This window comes from Micropterus dolomieu, linkage group LG19 (genome assembly GCF_021292245.1).
Source record: "Micropterus dolomieu isolate WLL.071019.BEF.003 ecotype Adirondacks linkage group LG19, ASM2129224v1, whole genome shotgun sequence".
NCBI classification, from domain to species: domain Eukaryota; kingdom Metazoa; phylum Chordata; class Actinopteri; order Centrarchiformes; family Centrarchidae; genus Micropterus; species Micropterus dolomieu.
In genome coordinates, this window is record NC_060168.1 from 22516959 (window position 1) to 22536932 (window position 19974).

The 19974-nt window shown below is 40.1% G+C and overlaps 1 protein-coding gene across 7 annotated transcripts in view; it reads right to left on the bottom strand.

Moving 5' to 3' along the window:
• diaph2 (diaphanous-related formin 2) overlaps nt 1-19974 on the bottom strand; it is a 470900-nt gene that overhangs the window by 128893 nt on the left and 322033 nt on the right. For all 7 annotated transcript variants that reach the window (XM_046031243.1, XM_046031244.1, XM_046031241.1 and 4 more), the window contains one exon: nt 5088-5212. In XM_046031243.1, the coding sequence (XP_045887199.1) occupies nt 5088-5212 (125 nt within the window). The remainder of the gene's footprint in view (nt 1-5087; nt 5213-19974) is intronic.

Below are 19974 nucleotides of genomic sequence, written 5' to 3' on the forward strand. Positions count from 1 at the left end.
TCACAGATGAGCTTGTATGCTTCGGATCATAAGCAGTTCCTTTCTTTCCCCACACTTTGGTCTTTCCATCACTTTGGTACAGATTAATCTTGGTCTCATCAGTCCATAAGATTGTGTTGCAGAGCTTGTGGGTCATCTCTGTACTTCGTTGCAAATTTCAATCTGGCCTTCTGATTCTTCCTGCTGATGAGTGGTTTGCATCTTGTGGTGTGGCCTCTATATTTCAGCTTTCTGAGTCTTCTTCCAACAGTGGATTGTGATACCTTCACCCTGCACTGTGGAGGTCATTTGTGATGTGACTTACTGATGTTTTGGGGGTTTTCTTCACAGCTCTCACGATATTTCTGTCATCAACTGTTGTTTTCCTTGGCCGACCTGTTCGACGTCTGTTGCTCAGTACACCAGTAGTTTCTTTCTTTTTCAGGACATTCCAAATTGTTGTGCTTGCTATGCCCAATGTTTGTCCAATGGCTCTGGTCGATTGTCCTTTTCTCAGCTTGACAATGGCTTGCTTTTCTCCCATAGACAGCTCTCTGGTCTTCATGTTGCTTTATCCTCTTTAACAGGAAATTCAGTCTTTATAGGTTTGAACCAAGGATGAAAACTTAGACTAGTCATGCAGAGCTATTTAATGTTTGGACAATCAACCTAAAAGGCAACACCTGGGCAACAAGAAACATCTGTCAGTCACATACTCCAATAATTTTGCTCACTTGAAAAATGGGTGGGTTCAAACAGAGGGTGGTATGTCCTGAGTTGTTTAACACATCTAGATGTGAATACCACGAAATGAGAGCTGAAATTCTGAACTCTTGTCTCATACTCATCTTTTGATCTTAAACCCAAATGTCTTCAGTGAACAACAAAAACAAAGGAAATTGGCTTACCGTTCCAATACTTTTGGAGGAGACTGTACATCTGTCGATAGTTAGCCTGGGGGCTGGGAAAGAGCGTGTCTGGGCTGACCCTGTGTGAGCAGACAAGGTTGGAGTGAGACATTGGCACGGCTAGGTATGTGGGCTTTGTAGAATCCCAGGACTTGAGGCTTCCTATTCACCTATTTTGCGTCACCATTCTGTATCAAAGGTACAAACACAAAATGGGGAAGCAGGCAGGACGAGACAGGGGTGTGACGTTTTGATAATGTGTAATATGTATGACACACAATGCAGTAAGTAAGTGAACCTACAGCAAGCGGAAATCCAGCTGCCTGACGCGAAGGTTATACGTCACACTAGATGCAGACGCTGTTGTGTTACACGTCAAGCCTCTTTTGTTTCTGGAACACCTGCATGCTATACAATATCACACACTGGGTCAGCTGGTTCTTCATGTTTTCTGTCTGAAATCTGAATTATCTCAGATTCCCCCCTTGGGTGAAAGGCTGGTTTCTCAAAGACAGATTATATCTGTGGCTTAGATCTAACATATACACTTCAGATAGCTATCCAAGCTCATCGGTAGGACAATACTGTACAGTCCTTGACTTCTTACTATGGAAGCACATCTTAGCTATGGCGATAGCTTAAGGGTATATTGTGGCTAACCTTTAGGCTAAGTTTTCATTTTTGTCAAATCGTCTCACTTGCTTTAGACTATTCTCAGAGAAAAATGAATACTGGCAGAATTTGTTTGCCTAATTAAACATATCTTAATGAAACTGGCCCGTGAAAACAGTTCCTTGTCACTGAATGTGTGGAAGTTGGAAGAAAATTATGTGCTCTGATTTGGGCCTTCTGGGAAATAAAAGGTTAGGTTGAATATCAGTGGGTTGGATTAAGGCATTGAGTACTGTGGGTGGAAGATGTATTGGATATGTCCAGGCACCCATCAATGTTCAGTCCAGTCTCTCATCATCCCCATCGAGCCACCTCGCTTATATTAATATTCCAGTATGCAGAGTCCCGCTCTAAGCCCCCAGCTCTACTCTATCATATCCAGCAGGAACTACGAATGTGTGTGTGTGTGTGTGTGTGTGTGTGTGTGTGTGTGTGTGTGATAGCCATATCCTCTCTGGTGAAATAGGGCTCTCTGGGGGCTTGTGCCTCAACTCTACAGCCTTTGTGGGCTCCCATTACTTCTGACAGATAGAGATCACTAAACTGCTGAACAAACACCCCATTCAGTCATTTGCATACATTACAGTAATGGAAAAAGAAAAATGTATCAATAAAGCCAAATGAAGTGCTTCCACTAAGCTTTACTTTCTCTCTTTCTTCCTGTATTTCTTTCATTCCATACTTATTTCCTTATTTTCCTTTCTTCCCGTATTCCAAAATTGCTACCGATCTACTAGTGTGAATTTCTTCTCCTGTTATTTCATGGAATGATTTCCCCTGAAAGGTAAGCACATCGGATGACTGATAAATTTGGCAGATTCTCACAAATTGTCTGCGCCAGAAACTTATCTGACTTTTGGTAAGACCTGAAATTTCTGAAGCCTAAACAAATTAGGAACACTAATCATGCACGGTTAAAAAAAAAAACAACATAATTTATTGTTGAATGTTTAATTAAAACCATGCTGCTTTGGGCCACACATTACATTTAAAATACCTTGCAGTGACCATGTACTCCTGAAATTAATCTCAGGAAAAAAAGCTGACAAGAGCCACAGTGAAACAGAGGCATATCACATACACATGCATTGTAAATTACTATCTCCATCTCTCTCTCTTTCTCTTTTTGTAACAGACACACAAACAAACAAACACACACACACACACACACACACACACACACACACACACAGACTGACTCATTCATCACAGTGCCCAACAGTCAAGACAACAGAGCTTCACTTAACTTTTTCAGGGTTGCTCAAGCATCAAATGCATGACTTTTAGTTGTTGTTGTTCTTCCATCTGTCATGCTTCAAGGAACCAACATCCTTTTTTTTATCCCAGGGAAAAAAAAGTTTTAAAAGGTATGTTTGCCTTGGCTCTGCTATCTTATGTGTACCAAAGGAAATGTCAACCCAAAATATACAGCACTGTATTTCATACTGTCATTGTTCCAACACTTAGCTGTGCAACACAGATTAGAGTGCAACCTAAGCTCATTGCAAACACTGGTACTAAAAACCTCAGCAAATCAAGCACAGCCTCCGCTTTCTATCTCTTTATCTCTCTGTTTGCTCCATGTGTATGAGGTTTCATTTCCATCGTCATGCTCGCTGGCACAAAAACAGCCCGACATCTAATATCTCAGGAGGTTTAAAGTGGAAGAAAATATAGTCCTGGGTGACAGACTTCAGCAAAGTGGGTTAAATTAAAACAAAAACACACATGTCCTACTGCAACAAACAGCCACACAGTTACCCCAAAGGCATTGAGCAAAATACGATTACATACTTCTGGTGTCCTATTATCATGTACCATGAAAATCAAGACAAAAACAACTCGGGAGAAGAAAACACCTATGTTTTCTACTACACGGGGCAAAAAAATCTACACTAAAACTTCACAACCACACAGTAGAAGTACAATTTCCCTGACACATTCTTATTCTGATTACATCAATTCAATGACATCAATTTTATCACTTTATTATACACAGAAGATGTAATGCAGATCGAACACTGCAGGGAGTTAACTAAGTGAACAAACGAGCATGCACTGTTCATCGCTTGACTCCTTCCTGTGCCTCGACGTGTCTACATCCCAAAAAATTCAACAGTGAAAATTATGATTAAAAAATATGTATAACTAGAGCAATTATGCCACTTGGAAAATCAAGGAAAGCGGAATTACGACACCCCAAAATTAAACACAACCCAGATTAAATATAAGCTTGTCAGTGCTTTTCTACTGGTGGCTACTTTAAATAAGGCAGGGACAAAAATAGACCTTGTTAAATCCTGCTAAGTCTCCTTCCTGGCACCAAAACTCAATCAGGTGGGATGGGGAGAAGGGGGGAGAGGGGAGGAAATGGGGTGTTTCAGGTCATGGCCAGCCAGCTCCTATCTGCCACACTCTGGGGAGGAACTCCAGACAGTGAGGGAGATCCATGCTGCAGTATATCTACACTTCTCCATTTCCTCTCACTCAAGCCTCTAGTTCTCGAAGGAGCCTGGGAATCAATACTGACATCGGGGGGCAGAGTAGCTTTCTTGCCTGCCTGCTCTGCCTCCGAGCCGCCGCCGCCAGGGAGGTCTCCGCTTCAGTTTTTTTTAATTACACAAATTTAAGTGCCCTTCTTTGACTGGGAGCAGATTGTTAACGTGTTAGGCAGCTATTACTCTTATACCACCCAACGTGCAAAGTCAGCCTTAATAAATCTCAGACAAAAGGAAGCAAAAACCAGGTTAAATGCTGACTTATGTGTGAGGGTCTTGCATATGGAGACACCTACACACTTGTTAAATTACTCTTGAGCAATTCTTTGTTTTCTTAATAATGCTTGAGACAAACAAAGGAGACTGCTGACTGTTTTACTGTTTGTTTGTTTTTTGTTTGTTTCTTTTTCCATGGAAAGCACCCGGGCCCTCTGGGTATTGACAACAGACTTGATTTCCACCATTGATCAAACCTATACAGTGAGGACCTTTCCACTCAGAAAGGGCATTCAAGAAAGTGCAGAGACATGGCTAATTCAATTTGGGAGCAGGGATGCTTGGATTTAAGTGAAACACTCCGTTATCGAAACAGGAGAGGTGCCATGAGAGAAGATAGTGCACGGATGGTTGTGTGTAGAGGCTCATGGCCGGTCAGGAGATGAAATCAGGGATAGGCGATAAGTTGGTGTGAGGGGCTAGAGCCCCTATTAGAGTCCCGCAGGGGACAGGCAGCGGTGGCAGAGTGCAGTAAAAATAGCTACAGGCATGATTTCACTCTTGGGACCCAGGGAGGAGTGAAGAGGGAGATCTGATCAACATCTCACAGCAAGGCAGCCAGATCCATTCCCTAAGTTCCCTTGGGTGCCACCTATCACACCAAGTGACTTAAACTGCTTACCACTGCCTGGCAGGACACAAACAGCCACTGCTGTTGACAAAATGGTACATACATTGTCCTAATATGCTAGAATACATATGTTTCTGAGGAGAAAATCTGAGTATAAATAAATAACCACAGAAAAAAGGATATGGACATCTTTTCCACAAACTTATCTTGTTTGTTATCCGTTTTGGGGAAGTTCTCGATGTCGTTCTCAAGCCTTTGAATGTGACGTTCCATGGTGGTCAAACTGCTTTTTAAGATCTCAGCAGACACTGTAAAAAATGAAACAAAAAGATACATAATACATTTCTTAGCAGCCACAATTAAGACTTGTATTGGGCTCAATAACAGATTTTCAACAATGGGACCTGATGAAAACAACAGAGACCTCTGTCAACTCTGTTGAAGTTTCAGTAAAAACCAGCTATGACTGAGTTAGACGGTGTGCTGTGACATACTGACTCCTGTGTGATCCATTTGTGTGTGACCAAGAAAGCGTGTGTAAATGTGTGTGTACAACGTGAGCGTGACTCATTAATCAGTCTGTAATCACTGTTTGCAGAGTTGCTGTGGAATCCACGGCATTTAGATCAGGGCTTTCAAGTGGAGACTTCAAACAGCAAGCAATGTCTTAGGGGATCAGACAGGACTGAAGCATGGATGCAGTACCATGTTTAGGTTGTTGTTAAGGGTTTAGTCTTATTGACACGCACATGTGCGCACGAACAGGTACACACACACACACACACACACACACACACACACACACACACACAAGGACACGTATATAGGTTTTTCAAAACAACTTTTCTAAGAAAAAAAACATGAATTAAAGGTTATATGCAGAATGTCAGTCACTTAAAAGTGTCCTTTGATCTCTTTCAAGATAAACCTTCATATTATGACTACTTGAATTGCAGCCATTGTATTTAATTTCTCACTCTTTGCTAATTCACTGCAATATTGAATGCATTTAGTATACAGAGTACTTGATTGAAAGCCTTTTTGTTTTTAGTATAACATGCAATTTATTTTCAATTTAAATTGCTTTTGATATTCAACAGAGGGGAGACCACAGCCAAAGCCTAGGAAACGCTGCTGTTAACCCTGATGTCCAAAGCAAACACCCGCCTGTACTGGGGAGATGAGTAGTTACATAAGAGTAAATAGAGTTTAGCCTGATGGTGATGCTAGGTGGAAAAGGAAAAGAGAAATGCCTGCACACTGACAAATATATTTAAACAGACAACATTTTGAACCCAGTCGGATCTTCGGCCTGACGAAGATAGATTAAAAGCTAGGTAAAAGGTCATCGGGTGAGTCTCGAGACTAAGTGCATCAAGAGCTACGTTAATTTGAAACTTGAAGGTTGGGTCTGTACAACAGGAAAGGTCCCCCCTCCCCTGCTGTCTCATCCTTCCTTTTTTGCGGGAATGCGAAAGGCCCTCTCTAGAGCCAGCGTTTGGCTCGTCCATTCTGGGCTACTGTAAAAACAAGGTGGTGCACCATGGCAGACTCCGTGGAAGAAGACCCACTCCCTCTGTATGTTTTAAAAATGAAAACATACTTATGAATATCATATTCAATTTCATACTTTGAAGCTTTTACAACTTCCATGCAGAAGTAAAAGACAAACAAAATAATACACATGCCCTGCTATATCAATGATGCAGTCCATTGATCAATGACTTATGAGAGATCTTGTTTTGACTTGTACTTGAAATCACTGGTGTCTATTTAACTGCAAGTGACATAACACCAGACAGATGTTTGTATCATGCAACTGCTCCATCCTATTTTGCACCTAGTAATGACTAGCTATTGATAACCAAAAAAAACACCAATGAGGACAGCTCTCTTCAACAACTTTTAATTTAACCTACATGCCCCCACACCTGCAAGGTTAGTCCATCCACTAGACTGTAACTGAAGTGCTGAGGGAGTGAAGAGTGGGGTCAAACCCAGACTGGAATAATCCCTGGTGGTCTGGCAAGCTGATTGGCCTGAAGTGACAAGCCTGTGTTAAAAATGCCAAATGAAATAGGTAAACCAAAGAAAACAACACAGGGCAGCTAGAGCCCCTCAGAACTGTAGACTGTCAGCCCCACAGCCTGCTTTTAACCTGATGGCATGACATCTGTCTGTCATCACACACGATTGGTTGGTACAGACTATGGATTGGTCAAGCATGCACGTAATCTCAACCTTTAGTGGGTTAGCAGTGTGGCGAAAAATGGGCATCATAGGAAAACGAGAAAAGAAGGGAAAGAGAAAAGATAGAGCTGAGAGGGACAGCATTAAAAGGAGAAAAGCCATGGAGGAAAGTGCCACTAAATGCTGTAAAATTACAGATATCTTCAGGAACAAGGGATGTGGTTGTTATTTGCTAGCAGGCCTTAGTCTGTCATCTCACAACTACTGTTCCCCAGTTGATTCTATGTTTTAAGAATAACCTAATCATGCTAGGTAGGAAAGCAGGAGATGTGTATGCATGGAAATAATCTGGATCACGTACTATTTTCTGTCAGGTGGAAGAATCTTCGCTGCTCAGTATAAACGGGCTGGGTCAGTCCAGGGCAATCTCTTTTCCCCAGCCTGAATTATTATCCCAGTCTGCCCCTGAGCGGGGTAATAGACAAGCTGTCAAATGCGGCCTCGGTGGCATAAGGGTCAACCTTGTCCTGCTTTACATCAATTCCATAGCTTGGATTTGCTCTTTCCTCTCATTTTCAATAACACTGGATGACAAGATTCCGGATCACATGCAGTCTAGGCACACTGAAACAACTTCCACACAAATACAGAGGTAACTAAAGTGCGCTGGAATGCCCACATGAGCAGACACATTCACAGACACACTCAAACGTCCTGATGTGATCAGTCTGGAAGCAATACAATAAGAGTAAGGGGTGAGGTCACTGTCATCATTAGACTCTGCAGCTAGCTGACTGTCTGGACGGATCCTGTGACCAGGAGTTTCACCATCCCTCCTCTTCAATTCTCACATAACTGACTCCTGGGGATGGCAGTGAGAAAACCACATAGCCTGTTTCTCCACTGACGGGGGCCTCTGAAATCCACATGCTCTTGTCACTATGATCTCAGCCTCACTAATGGTGAGAAAGGAACACGAACAGCATGGTAGGTGGGCAGATGGATGCAAGAGAAGAAACAATTACATTCACATAAATGTATCGAGGCATGGGGAGGTCTTTGTCATTCACTGTGGCTTTTGATAGTTTGTTGTTGCATGACTGATAGTATTGGTTAATAATTTGGCTGTAACACATAGTAACCATGGTAGCCAAGAAACAGTGGTTTAAGCGAACCGCGATGGTGTTTCAGGGGAGCCATTTACCGGATCAGAGTGAAGCCATGGTACTACAGAGTATAGTTTTCATGGGAATTGCTTATCGTTGACACAAACTGGCACGCATTAAATGTGGCAGCTGAAGTGTATATAATGTTTTGGTCTTACAAAAAAAATAAAACATACTTATTGATATATGTTTTGATTTTATGGCTAAGTGATTTTTAGAAATGCATATACATTAATATCACTTCCTTCCACACTAATAATCAAGTGTCTACAGAATCTAGCACAGATTCTTTTGGGATATCATTAGTAAAATTATAACAAAAATAACACAGCTATTTTCAGGGTACAAAAAATTGCAACAGTGATGTCTTCTGAATACACATTTCAAGTAGATCAGAGGAAAAACAGAGGGGATACAGGGGGTTGTACATACCGTCTTTCCAGAGAGAGAGGATTTCTGATACATGTAAAATTATTCTAATGATTGCTGTCAGCAAGGCCTGCCAGTGTCTTTCAATGGAAATATCTCTGTCTCCAGGTTTTGAGGCAAGCCCATGCACACCATTTCTTCTTGGGTAATTTGTTACAGAATAAATATAAACATGTAATTTCTTTAAGTTGTCTGCTGTATGCTTTAGTTTGGTATGTTATTGTCAAGCAAAAGAAATAACTGCAGAGTATGAGTGATGCATGGGGGGCACAGAAGAGTAAAAGACAGTCACAAGCCATCTGAAAGACAAAAAGTTAACTTAAAAGAAATCATAAAAAACTCCTCTGTGGTCAACATCCTTCAGTTTTTGATATAAACTCTGTGATACTGGCCCTTGACGCATTACTCATTCCCATGAACAAAAGACAGACAAAAAGTATTTCATTAAGCTTTGCCTGTTTCCTTCAAATAAACTGCCAGGAGAAAATACTGTGTAGCTCACAACACCAAATCAACTGCTATAATGTGAAGATGTCAACTTTATATTCAGTCATTTGTAGAAGGGGGCAATTTTCATTTTGATTTATAGACAAATAATACCAATCTTTTATCCAGTGTTCTTGCAGTACCGCCAAAGGTTACAAAGGAAATTGAGATTTATTTTGAGCGTTGCTGCCAACGTAGAATAAAAGATCAAGTTTTAAATAATCTACACACTTGTGAAAACAAAGACAAATGCAACATAAAACCAAAGAAGAAGGTCGTTCATGAATTCATTCATCACCATAGCCACTCAAGTGTATGTTTGAGGGTGTGTAGAAAAATGAGATTAGGAGAGAAAGACAAACAGACACACAAAAGAGATTCATAAACACAAACAGGACCAATACACTTACTATGCATGGCTATCTGTATGCAATATTTAGTGATGGGCACCAAAATGCAGTATTAAATGGGCCCTGGGCCCATTATCAGCAACATTAAGTGGTATTTAAAATATTCAATTATTCTCCTGTTCTGAATTCAAAGACAATCAGGCAGCTAATACGCACACTTCAATACTTGTTTACTCGTCGCAAGTCATCGTCATCACAAAACTGTCTAATGTTATCACACATTGCAGATTTTCCTCATATGGTGCTGGCCTAATAATGAAGTTAAAGGTCCAGTGTGTAATATTTCTGAGGATCTATTGACAAAAATGCAATATAAGATCCATAGCTATGGTTTCAGATCTGTATAAAGACCTTACATAATGAACCGTTGTGTTTTTATTATCTTAGAATTAGTCATTTCTATCTACATGGACGTCACCGTGTGCTACAGAGCGTGTTTCGTCACTATGTTCTTCTTCTTGTAGATTTCAAGCATTGTAGACACTTCATCATCATTTAAATTTATTGTTATGGTGTTTGGTTAGCCACCTAGACTCTTTGTGTTTACCTTGTCAATGTTTGTATAAACTTTATTATGAGGTTTATAATGGATTGTGGTGCAGAAACAGTGACAATGTTACACACTCTTGGCTTACATTTTCCATGTTATCTGTCAGTGGCAAAGTCACGATAAAATATGTCTTTGCTGAATGATTAAAGAAGACCTATTATACTCCATTTCCAGTCTCATATTGTAGTTATGTGACTCCTGTATGGCAGATTTGCATGATTCAAAGTTCAAAAAAATCTTCTTCTATCTTATACTGTCCCTTCATGTAGGGCTTCATTTCAGCCTCTGTCTGAAACAAGCTGTAGATGCTCCTGTCTCTTTAAGGCCCCCTCTCTCAAAGCCCACTGTCTTCTTGGCCAAGACCTGAAGCATGTTGCCAGGCTGTTGTTGCCGCTGAGCGGAACAGACAGACTGAGCGTAGCTGTGTGGAGCAAATGACCATATATGGCTCCGTCTAGCTCTGTGTGTTGTCAAACAGAGCGGTTGGTAGAAAAAGCAGTTCAAAGCGTGAGTGTTTAGAACAGGAGGAAATCTGAGTTTTGCACACAGAGATTTCTTTTAAATATTTAAACCTCATTATTTGAAACTTTGGCTATGTTTAACATGAACATCCAGCAATGTAGCATTATGGATAAGTCATAAGATGTGGAAAAACATAATAGGTCTCTTGAATTAAGTAAATATAATGTCTTAATATATCTACCTAAAGAAATCTAATTTCTTGACTGGCTACTCTCTGCTGTCTCAGAAGACGACACCTGTTGTGCTGTGTCAGCCACCGTAGCTATCTTACGCTCTTTGAACTGGTAGGGGGCAGTGGTAGACTGTAAAGTTGGTTGCAATTCGTAACCTCACCGCTAGATGCCACTAAATCTTACACACTGAACTTTTAACATACTGTAACTAAACATGGGGGTGGACCACCTACAATGTTTGTGTTCCACATTAAAGTTAAATTGAGCTTTTAAAAAGGTTGAATTGGACCTAAATTGATCACTGAAAATCGACTCCATAATGACTGGAATTATTTTCCAGTCGCATAATCAAAACATGTATATATGATTCAAAGCTGAGGCTCTTTGGGAAGTACAATGAGGACCATCAATAGCTGTTCAGATATTTTAGTCCGGACCTAAGTGGTGGACCAACAAAACTGACCTAGTAATAAATCGACATACCATTATTACATAAATATGTTTCTACATATACATATCTTATATTTGGTCAGTTTGGCTGAGAGGGGTGTGGCCAAGTACAAATCAGCACTGGCCTTTCAAGCTATAGAGATTATACATGTTAAAACCTAAGATAAGTAATTTAACCCTAGCTTGTTATCTATCTCCTCTCGCAGACTCTTTACATATACAACACAGGGTGTAAAGAGAGGACGACCTTCAGGGGACATACACTTGGCCAGATACATATAATGTCTGCCCAAGGGTGTATTCATCACATCAGGGTAAAACTGCCTGTTGATCAGCACGATGAAATCAAGCCAATGACAGATCTTATGTCTCAGAACATTTGAGTTATTTTAAATACCTCCAACCCCCATTTATTTATTTTTTTCTTAATAAAAATCATGTTTTGTCTTCTTTCATTCTGCTGTTGGTGGCACCTGAAAGTGAATAGGAGATGAAGTGGGAGGCAGACTAGAGTACAGCAGAGGAAAGAGACAAAAGGATAAACACAACTCTATGTGTTCCCCTTTCAGCAGGAATCAAAGCAGCTCCAGTTCGGGAGTGAAAGTGATATTGTTTCCGTGACAAAGCAGTCACATTGTTCTTTCTGATTACCTCGGATCATGTGATGTTAAAAAACAGCAGGCAGGGAGAAAGTGGCAAATGAGGAAATTTACTGGACAGCATAAATAAAGGAGATGGAAGAAACCTTGTGGCACCTTATTAACTGTAAATATTATGGTGCAGTTTCCAGTTATATGACAACAAGCAAATTTCATCAGCTTGTTTTGATTTTCAGTGCTGTGCTCTGTTAATTACTTATCTATTTGTAAATAATTAAATGCACTAGTTATGTTGCCTTGTAACTAATTACACACATATAGAATAATTCTACCAGAAAATAGACAATGGCATTAATAGACAGAGCAATTAATTTCAGTCAGAAAGCACGGATCACAATTGGAATGCCCCATCAATGTTGCACTAATAGCGTGCACATAAAAGGGTAAATCCTTTTTACTTTTGCTCTATTTCCTCTTTTAATTTGCATTTTCCTTAAACCCTCCATATGACAGAACTGTTATAATAATGACGGATTTGTTTTCTGATTAGAGCTGATGCCCCCTACCCCCAACCCAAGAGCAAAACCATAAGGTTTGAATATGTCATGGTTAATGTGCTGCAGGAGTATGGGGTGAGGGGGGCCCTTCTCAGGGCTATCCAATCCCTGTACATCCAAAGCGAGAGCTGTGTCCGAGTACTCGGCAGTAAGTCGGACTCTTTCCAGGTGAGGGTTGACCTTCGCCAGGGCTGCGTTTTGTCACCAATCCTGTTTGTGATATTCATTGACAGGATATTGAGGCGTAGTCGTAGCGAGGAGGGGCTGCGGTTTGATGGGCTTGGGATCTCGTCACTGCTTTTTGCGGATGATGTGGTCCGTGACCTTCAGCTCTGACTGGATCGATTCGCAGCAGAGTGCGAAGTGGTTGGGATGAGGATTAGCACCTTTAAATCTGTGGCCATGGTTTTCAGCAGGAAACCGGTGGAGTGCCAACTCCAGGTAGGGAATGTGTCCTTACCCCAAGTGAAGGAGTTCAAGTACCTCGGGATCTTATTCACGAGTGAGGGGAGATTGGAGCAGGAGATTGGCCGGAGAATCGGAGCAGCGGGGGCGGTATTGCACTCGCTTTACCGCACTGACGAAAAGAGAGCTGAGCCGCAAGGCAAAGCACTAGATCTACCGGTCAATTTTCGTCCCTACCCTCACCTATGGTCATGAAAGCTGGGTCATGACCGAAAGAACGAGATCGCGGGTACAAGCGGCCAAAATGGGTTTCCTCAGGCGGGTGGCTGGTGTCTCTCTTAGAGATAGGGTGAGGAGCTCGGCCATCTGCGAGGAGCTCAGAGTAGAGCCGCTGCTCCTTTGCGTTGAAAGGAGCCAGTTGAGGTGGTTTGGGCATCTGGTAAGGATGCCTCCAGGATGCCTCCCTAGGGAGGTGTTCCAGGCAGGTCCAGCTGGGAGGAGGCCTCGGGGAAGACCCAGGACTAGGTGGAGAGATTATATCTCCACACTGGCCCGGGAACGCCTGGGGATCCCCCAGTCCGAGCTGGTTAATGTGGCTCGGGAAAGAGAAGTTTGGGGTCCCCTGCTGGAGCTGCTGCCCCCGCGACCCGACCCTGGATAAGCGGATGAAGATGGATGGATGGATGGATGGTTAATGTGCAAGCAAATGCCTACTGTAGCAATGGCTCCAGTCGTTTCAATAAATCAATAAATCAAGATGCAATTAATATTAGGGAGGGCATTATTTTTTTTTAAATATGATAAAACATTTGATTGAATGTACTAGTAAACTATACAAAAGTACATACATTACTTAGAGTACATTAGCAGTGCTATTATATTAATTACTGTTACATTAATTATCACAGCTACTGTAAAGCACACTGCACTATAGCATATATGTGTATATAATTTACTGTATATCCCATCCAGCCAACACTGGTATCTATAAAAACTATACTGGAAAAAAAGAAAAAGAAAACCCTTGGGTCATCCAATATTCTAAAACTGCAAGATCTTTAATGCAAAGGACTGGAGCACATGAGCATTGACCCAAGAAGTTACAAGTTACACTGAAATTACAAAATTTGAATAGAAGTATGGGCTAGTGCCAGATAGCAAAAGTAAAGCCAGACACCTAAAAAAAAAGGCACTTTACTGTACCTCACACTTTGAAAGGAGGACTTGTTTACAATGGAGGTCATGTCTATGAGACTTTATTGCTTTCGGCAGCCTTCGGAGCTACTGCCCTGTGCCAGATCTCTGGAGGGATTACAAATGGAGTCAATTACAATATATTTTGATGCATGGGAAAATTTAGACATTGACCTGGGTTGATGACAATTCCCCAGAAAGTGCTGAGGAAATCAGGGTGATGTGCTGGTGCCATGAGTTCCTGCCCTCTGCAATAAAAAGAACGAGGAACTCACAGGGGCGCAATGGCTTACCTCCTATCTGCAGACAATCAACCACCTAAATGCTTGCCATGCAGTTACTTGAAGAAGGTAATTTCTCGTGGCCAAGACATATTTTTCTGTGATATTGTTATGATATCTTTCTGGTGTCACAAACAACACATGAGCAACTGGGTGGTTGCAGAGCCTTTTTTTTAAGCAAGGCATTCAGTTCATGAAAGATACTGATTAGAGATGTGTGACCATAGCCTGAGGTGCCAAGTGTGTTGTCTGTTTTCATGCATGTTTGCACTTATTATTGTCAGTGATGGCTTGATTTAGCTTTCAGTAAAGTAGATGGCTAGTAGTATATTTTTTTTAGTAAAGAACTCAATTCTGTCCTCATCAAGGTAAATTAACAGATGCATGGTCTCTGGTATGTTTGTAAAAGCCATGCAAGCTATTAAAACAACTGATTAATTACAGTTTGTTAACGACGACTCAGTGTCTAAATGGCTGATAAAACTGCATTTGTCTTTAATTAATTATCATCCTCAATACTAATTCCCACAGTCTTGGAGATATGAACTTTAACCAAACAAGTAAATCCAAAGAGGTATAATTTCAATTTAATAATACAGTAACTAACTGACTTGTTACGTCAAATACTCCAACCCTGACTGCATTCACAGGAACAAGGTGATTCTGGAGGCAGGATAAGACGTGACTTGTGTGAGTGTAGTAGACAGGAGAGATACTCAGCGATGGGGGTGTGGTGGTCATAATAGCCTGCAGAGGTTGACTCATGTCTCTAACCTCATTCACAACTTCAAAGTTGCACCTTATCACATAGACGAGGCTATTTCACCTGACACCTCTAAGGGAAACACTTCACTTGACATTTCTAGATTCAAGAGACCCAGAACCTTACTTGACTTATTGACTGAGATCTGTAAAATTGTAAAAACAGCCAAGTAATGGAACAATCATGGAGAACAAAGTCAGATGGTGTAAAAAACATGATTATGTCGATTTATGCGAAAGAACACTTAAAGTCATTGTATTATAACTTAAATAAATAAAAGCACAAACACAAAATCCCAGCTTTTAAGTATTTAAAATAAAGTACAACAACATCAATTAATATGCAATAGCCGCAAGCAGCCATTACCAGGGTATAAGCCCAAGGGTGCACGTGCACATCCATGCACGCAGATACCTGAGCGATCTCAGAGCAATTGCGCCTCACAGAAACATTGTACAACATGACCAATTTAATCTGACACACTTTGACACACTTTTCAAATATGTATATACGTATAATTGCTCTGAAATTAGATATAAACCTCTGTGCCATGCCATCATCCTCATATGTGTCAAACACTTTCTAAATTCTGTATCACAGCCAAATATGAGAGGGTTAAATATGATGTGTACTATATCTCTTGAAGGCACGATCAACTTTGTCAGCAAAACAAAAAAAAGTTTTGTGTGAAAACAAACAAATACGAAACCATATGGCAGATTCTTGTATTCAGCCACCACGCAAGTAGCTAAAGTATGGTTTGTTTAAAGTGTAGTGTTGACTGGGTCTGCTTTGCAGGAGAAACGCAAAACGAGGTGTCATTGCACATTTACAAGATTATAATTCATGACTGACAACAATGGCACACTCCTTGCTTGTGAGGCACAGTGAGCGTTATACATTTTGTGCCATAGCCTAAATTACACATTAACTAAATGTGATGTATTTAAAATTCCATTTGAAACTCGATTAACCTTGGTAAAATGTAGTTTTGCTTAAAACTATATTTACTGATTTGTTTTGCTACTTGAGGACATCAGAGAAAGCTGTAATCAGAGCATCTGACATAATATATATTACCTTTTCCACCAAAGGCAGGTCAAATCAAGGTTGACTGGATTTGGTTAAAATACTTAAGAACTGAAGAAGCCCCTTGAATTAGAGGCGAAACATCAAAAGTATCTTCAACCAAGTCCAACTGCCCTTGATTTAACCCTTGTTTGATAACTATGACCCGGGTGACTAAGAATCTTCACAGACATTAACTACAGTTACTGAGGCTAACTTAGTAGCAACAAATTATAATATTGCACGTCAAACTTAGTATGACACAATACAATACAATGCTTTAATGTTAACTAACATATAATGTTATTAAGGTTAGTATAGCAGTACAAGCATGACAAATGATGTTAACTTTAACAAATAAAGTTAATGGCATGCTTAAGCATTTTTGAATAATCTCAGTGGGACACTGATGGTTGGTTTACATTAACAGCGTCAAGGTCAAGGTTGGGTCTAAGTGAGATACAGTAGATGTCTTGATTGCACATCTTCATGCATTTTCGCTCTATTACACATCCACTTCCGAAATACCTTGCTTAGTTTTATCTTCTCTCCCTCATCCTGTATCTTAGTCACTCTTTGTTCTTTTCTTTTCTCAGATTCTCTCACCCCCCTAATGTCATTTGGGTTTCTGTTATGTTCCCATTTGTAGCTCAAGAGCTCCCTCTGTGAGAAATACTGTTGCCAGACTGAGGAACCCCTTTTGATATTTACACAAATCGTACTAAAGTTCCTTTTCAATCCATTAAAAAAAATCTAGTTGGGACAGATGAGTTTGACTATTTATATACAGTTCCTCAATAAGCCTGCTTACCCCAAACTTGATATATTACAAATACTAAACTGCTAAACTGGATGGTTTGTTTAAATATGCTTAAATAAATCATGAATGTATTATAGTGGTCTGGTATAAAGAACCAAACATCTTAAGTTTAATTATGATGTTTATTATTATTTGTCACAATATTATCAGTATTTCATTTTGGAAATATAACTTCTGACCATGCTTGAGATCTTCAAGGAAAACAGAAGCATATATTAGGATTAGTTTTACTTTAATCTCAGGGTCAAATGCCATTGGTCTCCTATAGGCATATTCCAGAATGCATCTTATTTTTTCTGTAGTTATTTCATTTGCTAAAATATGTGTCTGTTCAAATTATCTCTAAGACAGTGAGCGAGAAATTCGATTTTTATGGTGAACCGTCTGCCCATGTGTGCTTGTCCATGAGTCATGAGAAGAGTGTGAGGGTGGGTGATGACTAAATAACTGTGTTTTCCTCCCTCTCTTCCTTTGTTGATGTAGCAATGTAAAGATATTTGCACTCCCAAACACCACATGATCCAAATAAAACCTACACACACACACACACACACACACACACACACACACACACACACACACACACATTATTGCTATTGCCCAGAACAAAAACATCACGTAAATTATTATTCAAGGTTTGCCATACATAAATGTAAGAGTTACTTTCTTTTAAAAGACTTTCTGGGATTCTGGAGTTATCCACATGCTATGTTAATATGACTTTCTTACTGCAGGTTTACATCAACTACATCTGATGTTGATTATGAACTGCAGTAGATTTTATTTTGAAACAAATAAATTGTTCAACCTTTTTTTGGGAAATGTGTTTACACACTTTTGAGATTTAAATGAGAAGATAAGACACGTGCTGTAGAGGTGCTGGTTGGCCTTCTTCTGGCTCCAGCTTCATATTGAATGGACAGATTTGAGAGTGATATTATTATTATTATTATTATTATCATCTAACTGTGAAAAGTGAACATGCATGTTTGGCAAAATGTCAAACTATTCCTCTAAATGTATGCCAACACTAAAAGCAAAGACGCCTGTATGACAATATTTTAAAAACCAACATAAGGGGACTTCAAAGAGCAGACACTTTTTTAAATGCACGTTTAGCCCTTGCTAACATCTAAAGGAAAATTAGAATTCCTGTCCATTCTGCCGAAAGTACACCTCACGTCATGAGCCCCAAGCGACCATACTACCCAGCAGCCCGGGGATTCAACAATGAGGAATGCCGGCCCTTAATCACTCTGTTTGATTTACACCATCCATCCACGGAGACAGTAATCTTTTACATTTTCCAAGTATTGCTCTGTGAACTCTGGCAATCATACCAATTGCTGCCATTGCCATCCCTGATTATTGATGAGATTTAGATGGAAATTATGTATTCACTGGAGGAGAAAAGACAGCCAGGCTCTTCTTGATTGGCTTTAAGCTGAGCAGTCATACTGAAGAGGCATCTGTCAGATGGTAGGTCACATACCCTCAACATATTGGTTTTATCTTCCAGCGCAGATGACTGGTTATGGTGGTTCCCTAACAACAGAAGCGGGCAGGAGATGGGAATGTAACTGAATGCATTAAATAGGCTCACTGACTGGAAGATGTGGAATTGGGTACAAGGTATTTGGCAGTGGCAGGAGGAATACATTTTGAATTATTCAGTTAAAGGCAGATTCCTAAACATAAATGCAGCAAAGGCTGCTTGTTAGAACCATCATCCTAACATAAGCCTATTCATACATGTGCCTTCAAGGCAGCTAACTGACAAGAGTATTGGATAATAAACACAATGACCCTACAACAACCATAACTCTGTTTTGCGACTGAAAGAAATAATGAATGTATACTGAATATTTTCTCTTTTAAATACCACAAACTATTTTTTTCTGCTCATTCATTCATTTACACTGGGAGTCTGTGTCAGTTTTACCACTGTTATGTTATTTCTGACAAGTCAGGTGCATTTATGAGCATAAACCTTCTGACACAGGGTGTGTGAGAATGCAACACCTGCAACCAGATTGTGTGACATTGTTAGTGTGAAACATCAAATTCTGACTAATTTTCTTTTTTTTTAAGTCTCTGTGGTAACTCGCTGCATAACAATCCCGTAAAACATTTGTACTTAGTATACAGACATTATCTAGCAGCCTCCACACCAATCAACACAAGTAAACCTGTGACCCTGTTATGCAATCTCAATTTACACGCTTTGTTGTTTGAGTGCTATCTAAATCTTGGACACACATTTAACAAGATCTGAATATTTAATGTGCACAATTTCGGTATCAATTCCTCTAACTCATTTTCAACTCATTTATCAACTCTAAAAATGTATTTTGTGATTGTTAGGTTACTAGGTACAAATGTCTCTTTTTCTTTAAATTTAGTTTTTTGTAGAAGTTACAAATTTTGTATATAAAAAGGGGGGCTTATGGTATATATGTTTAAACTGTATGCTAAAATAGATGCCATAAATGTCATAGAGCAGGCATATAGGTTACATATACTTGTTCCACTTCTGCTTGTAGCTGTGCTGTGACCTACATGTAACAGCCTAAATTAGGATTTTGTATGTCCCTATATCACACTAATAAAGTAGATGCGGAGAGATTCATATCCCTTACAGGACGAGAAAGGTCAGATCAATTCTCCCACCAACCACATCTGTCTTCATTTAGCAGCCACCATATAAAGACTTCATAGGACATAACATCTCTTTAGAAACATATGTTTAAATAAGTGTACGATCATGAAGTATTTATGCAGGGATGTGTTCAGTATTAATTTGGCTGGAGTGCCGGCATGTCTTTTGTTTTCCATCCACATGAGACGAGGAGACTCGGTACGCACGATTGCTGAGCCATAAATGTAGCCCCTTTCCACCTCAGGCAATCCTTAAACTCATCAGCAGAGTAATGAGACTTTCGAGCTGCGAGATGAATTAACTGACTGATTTTCTTGTTTTTATACCTCCCCCCATGCCTCCCCATAC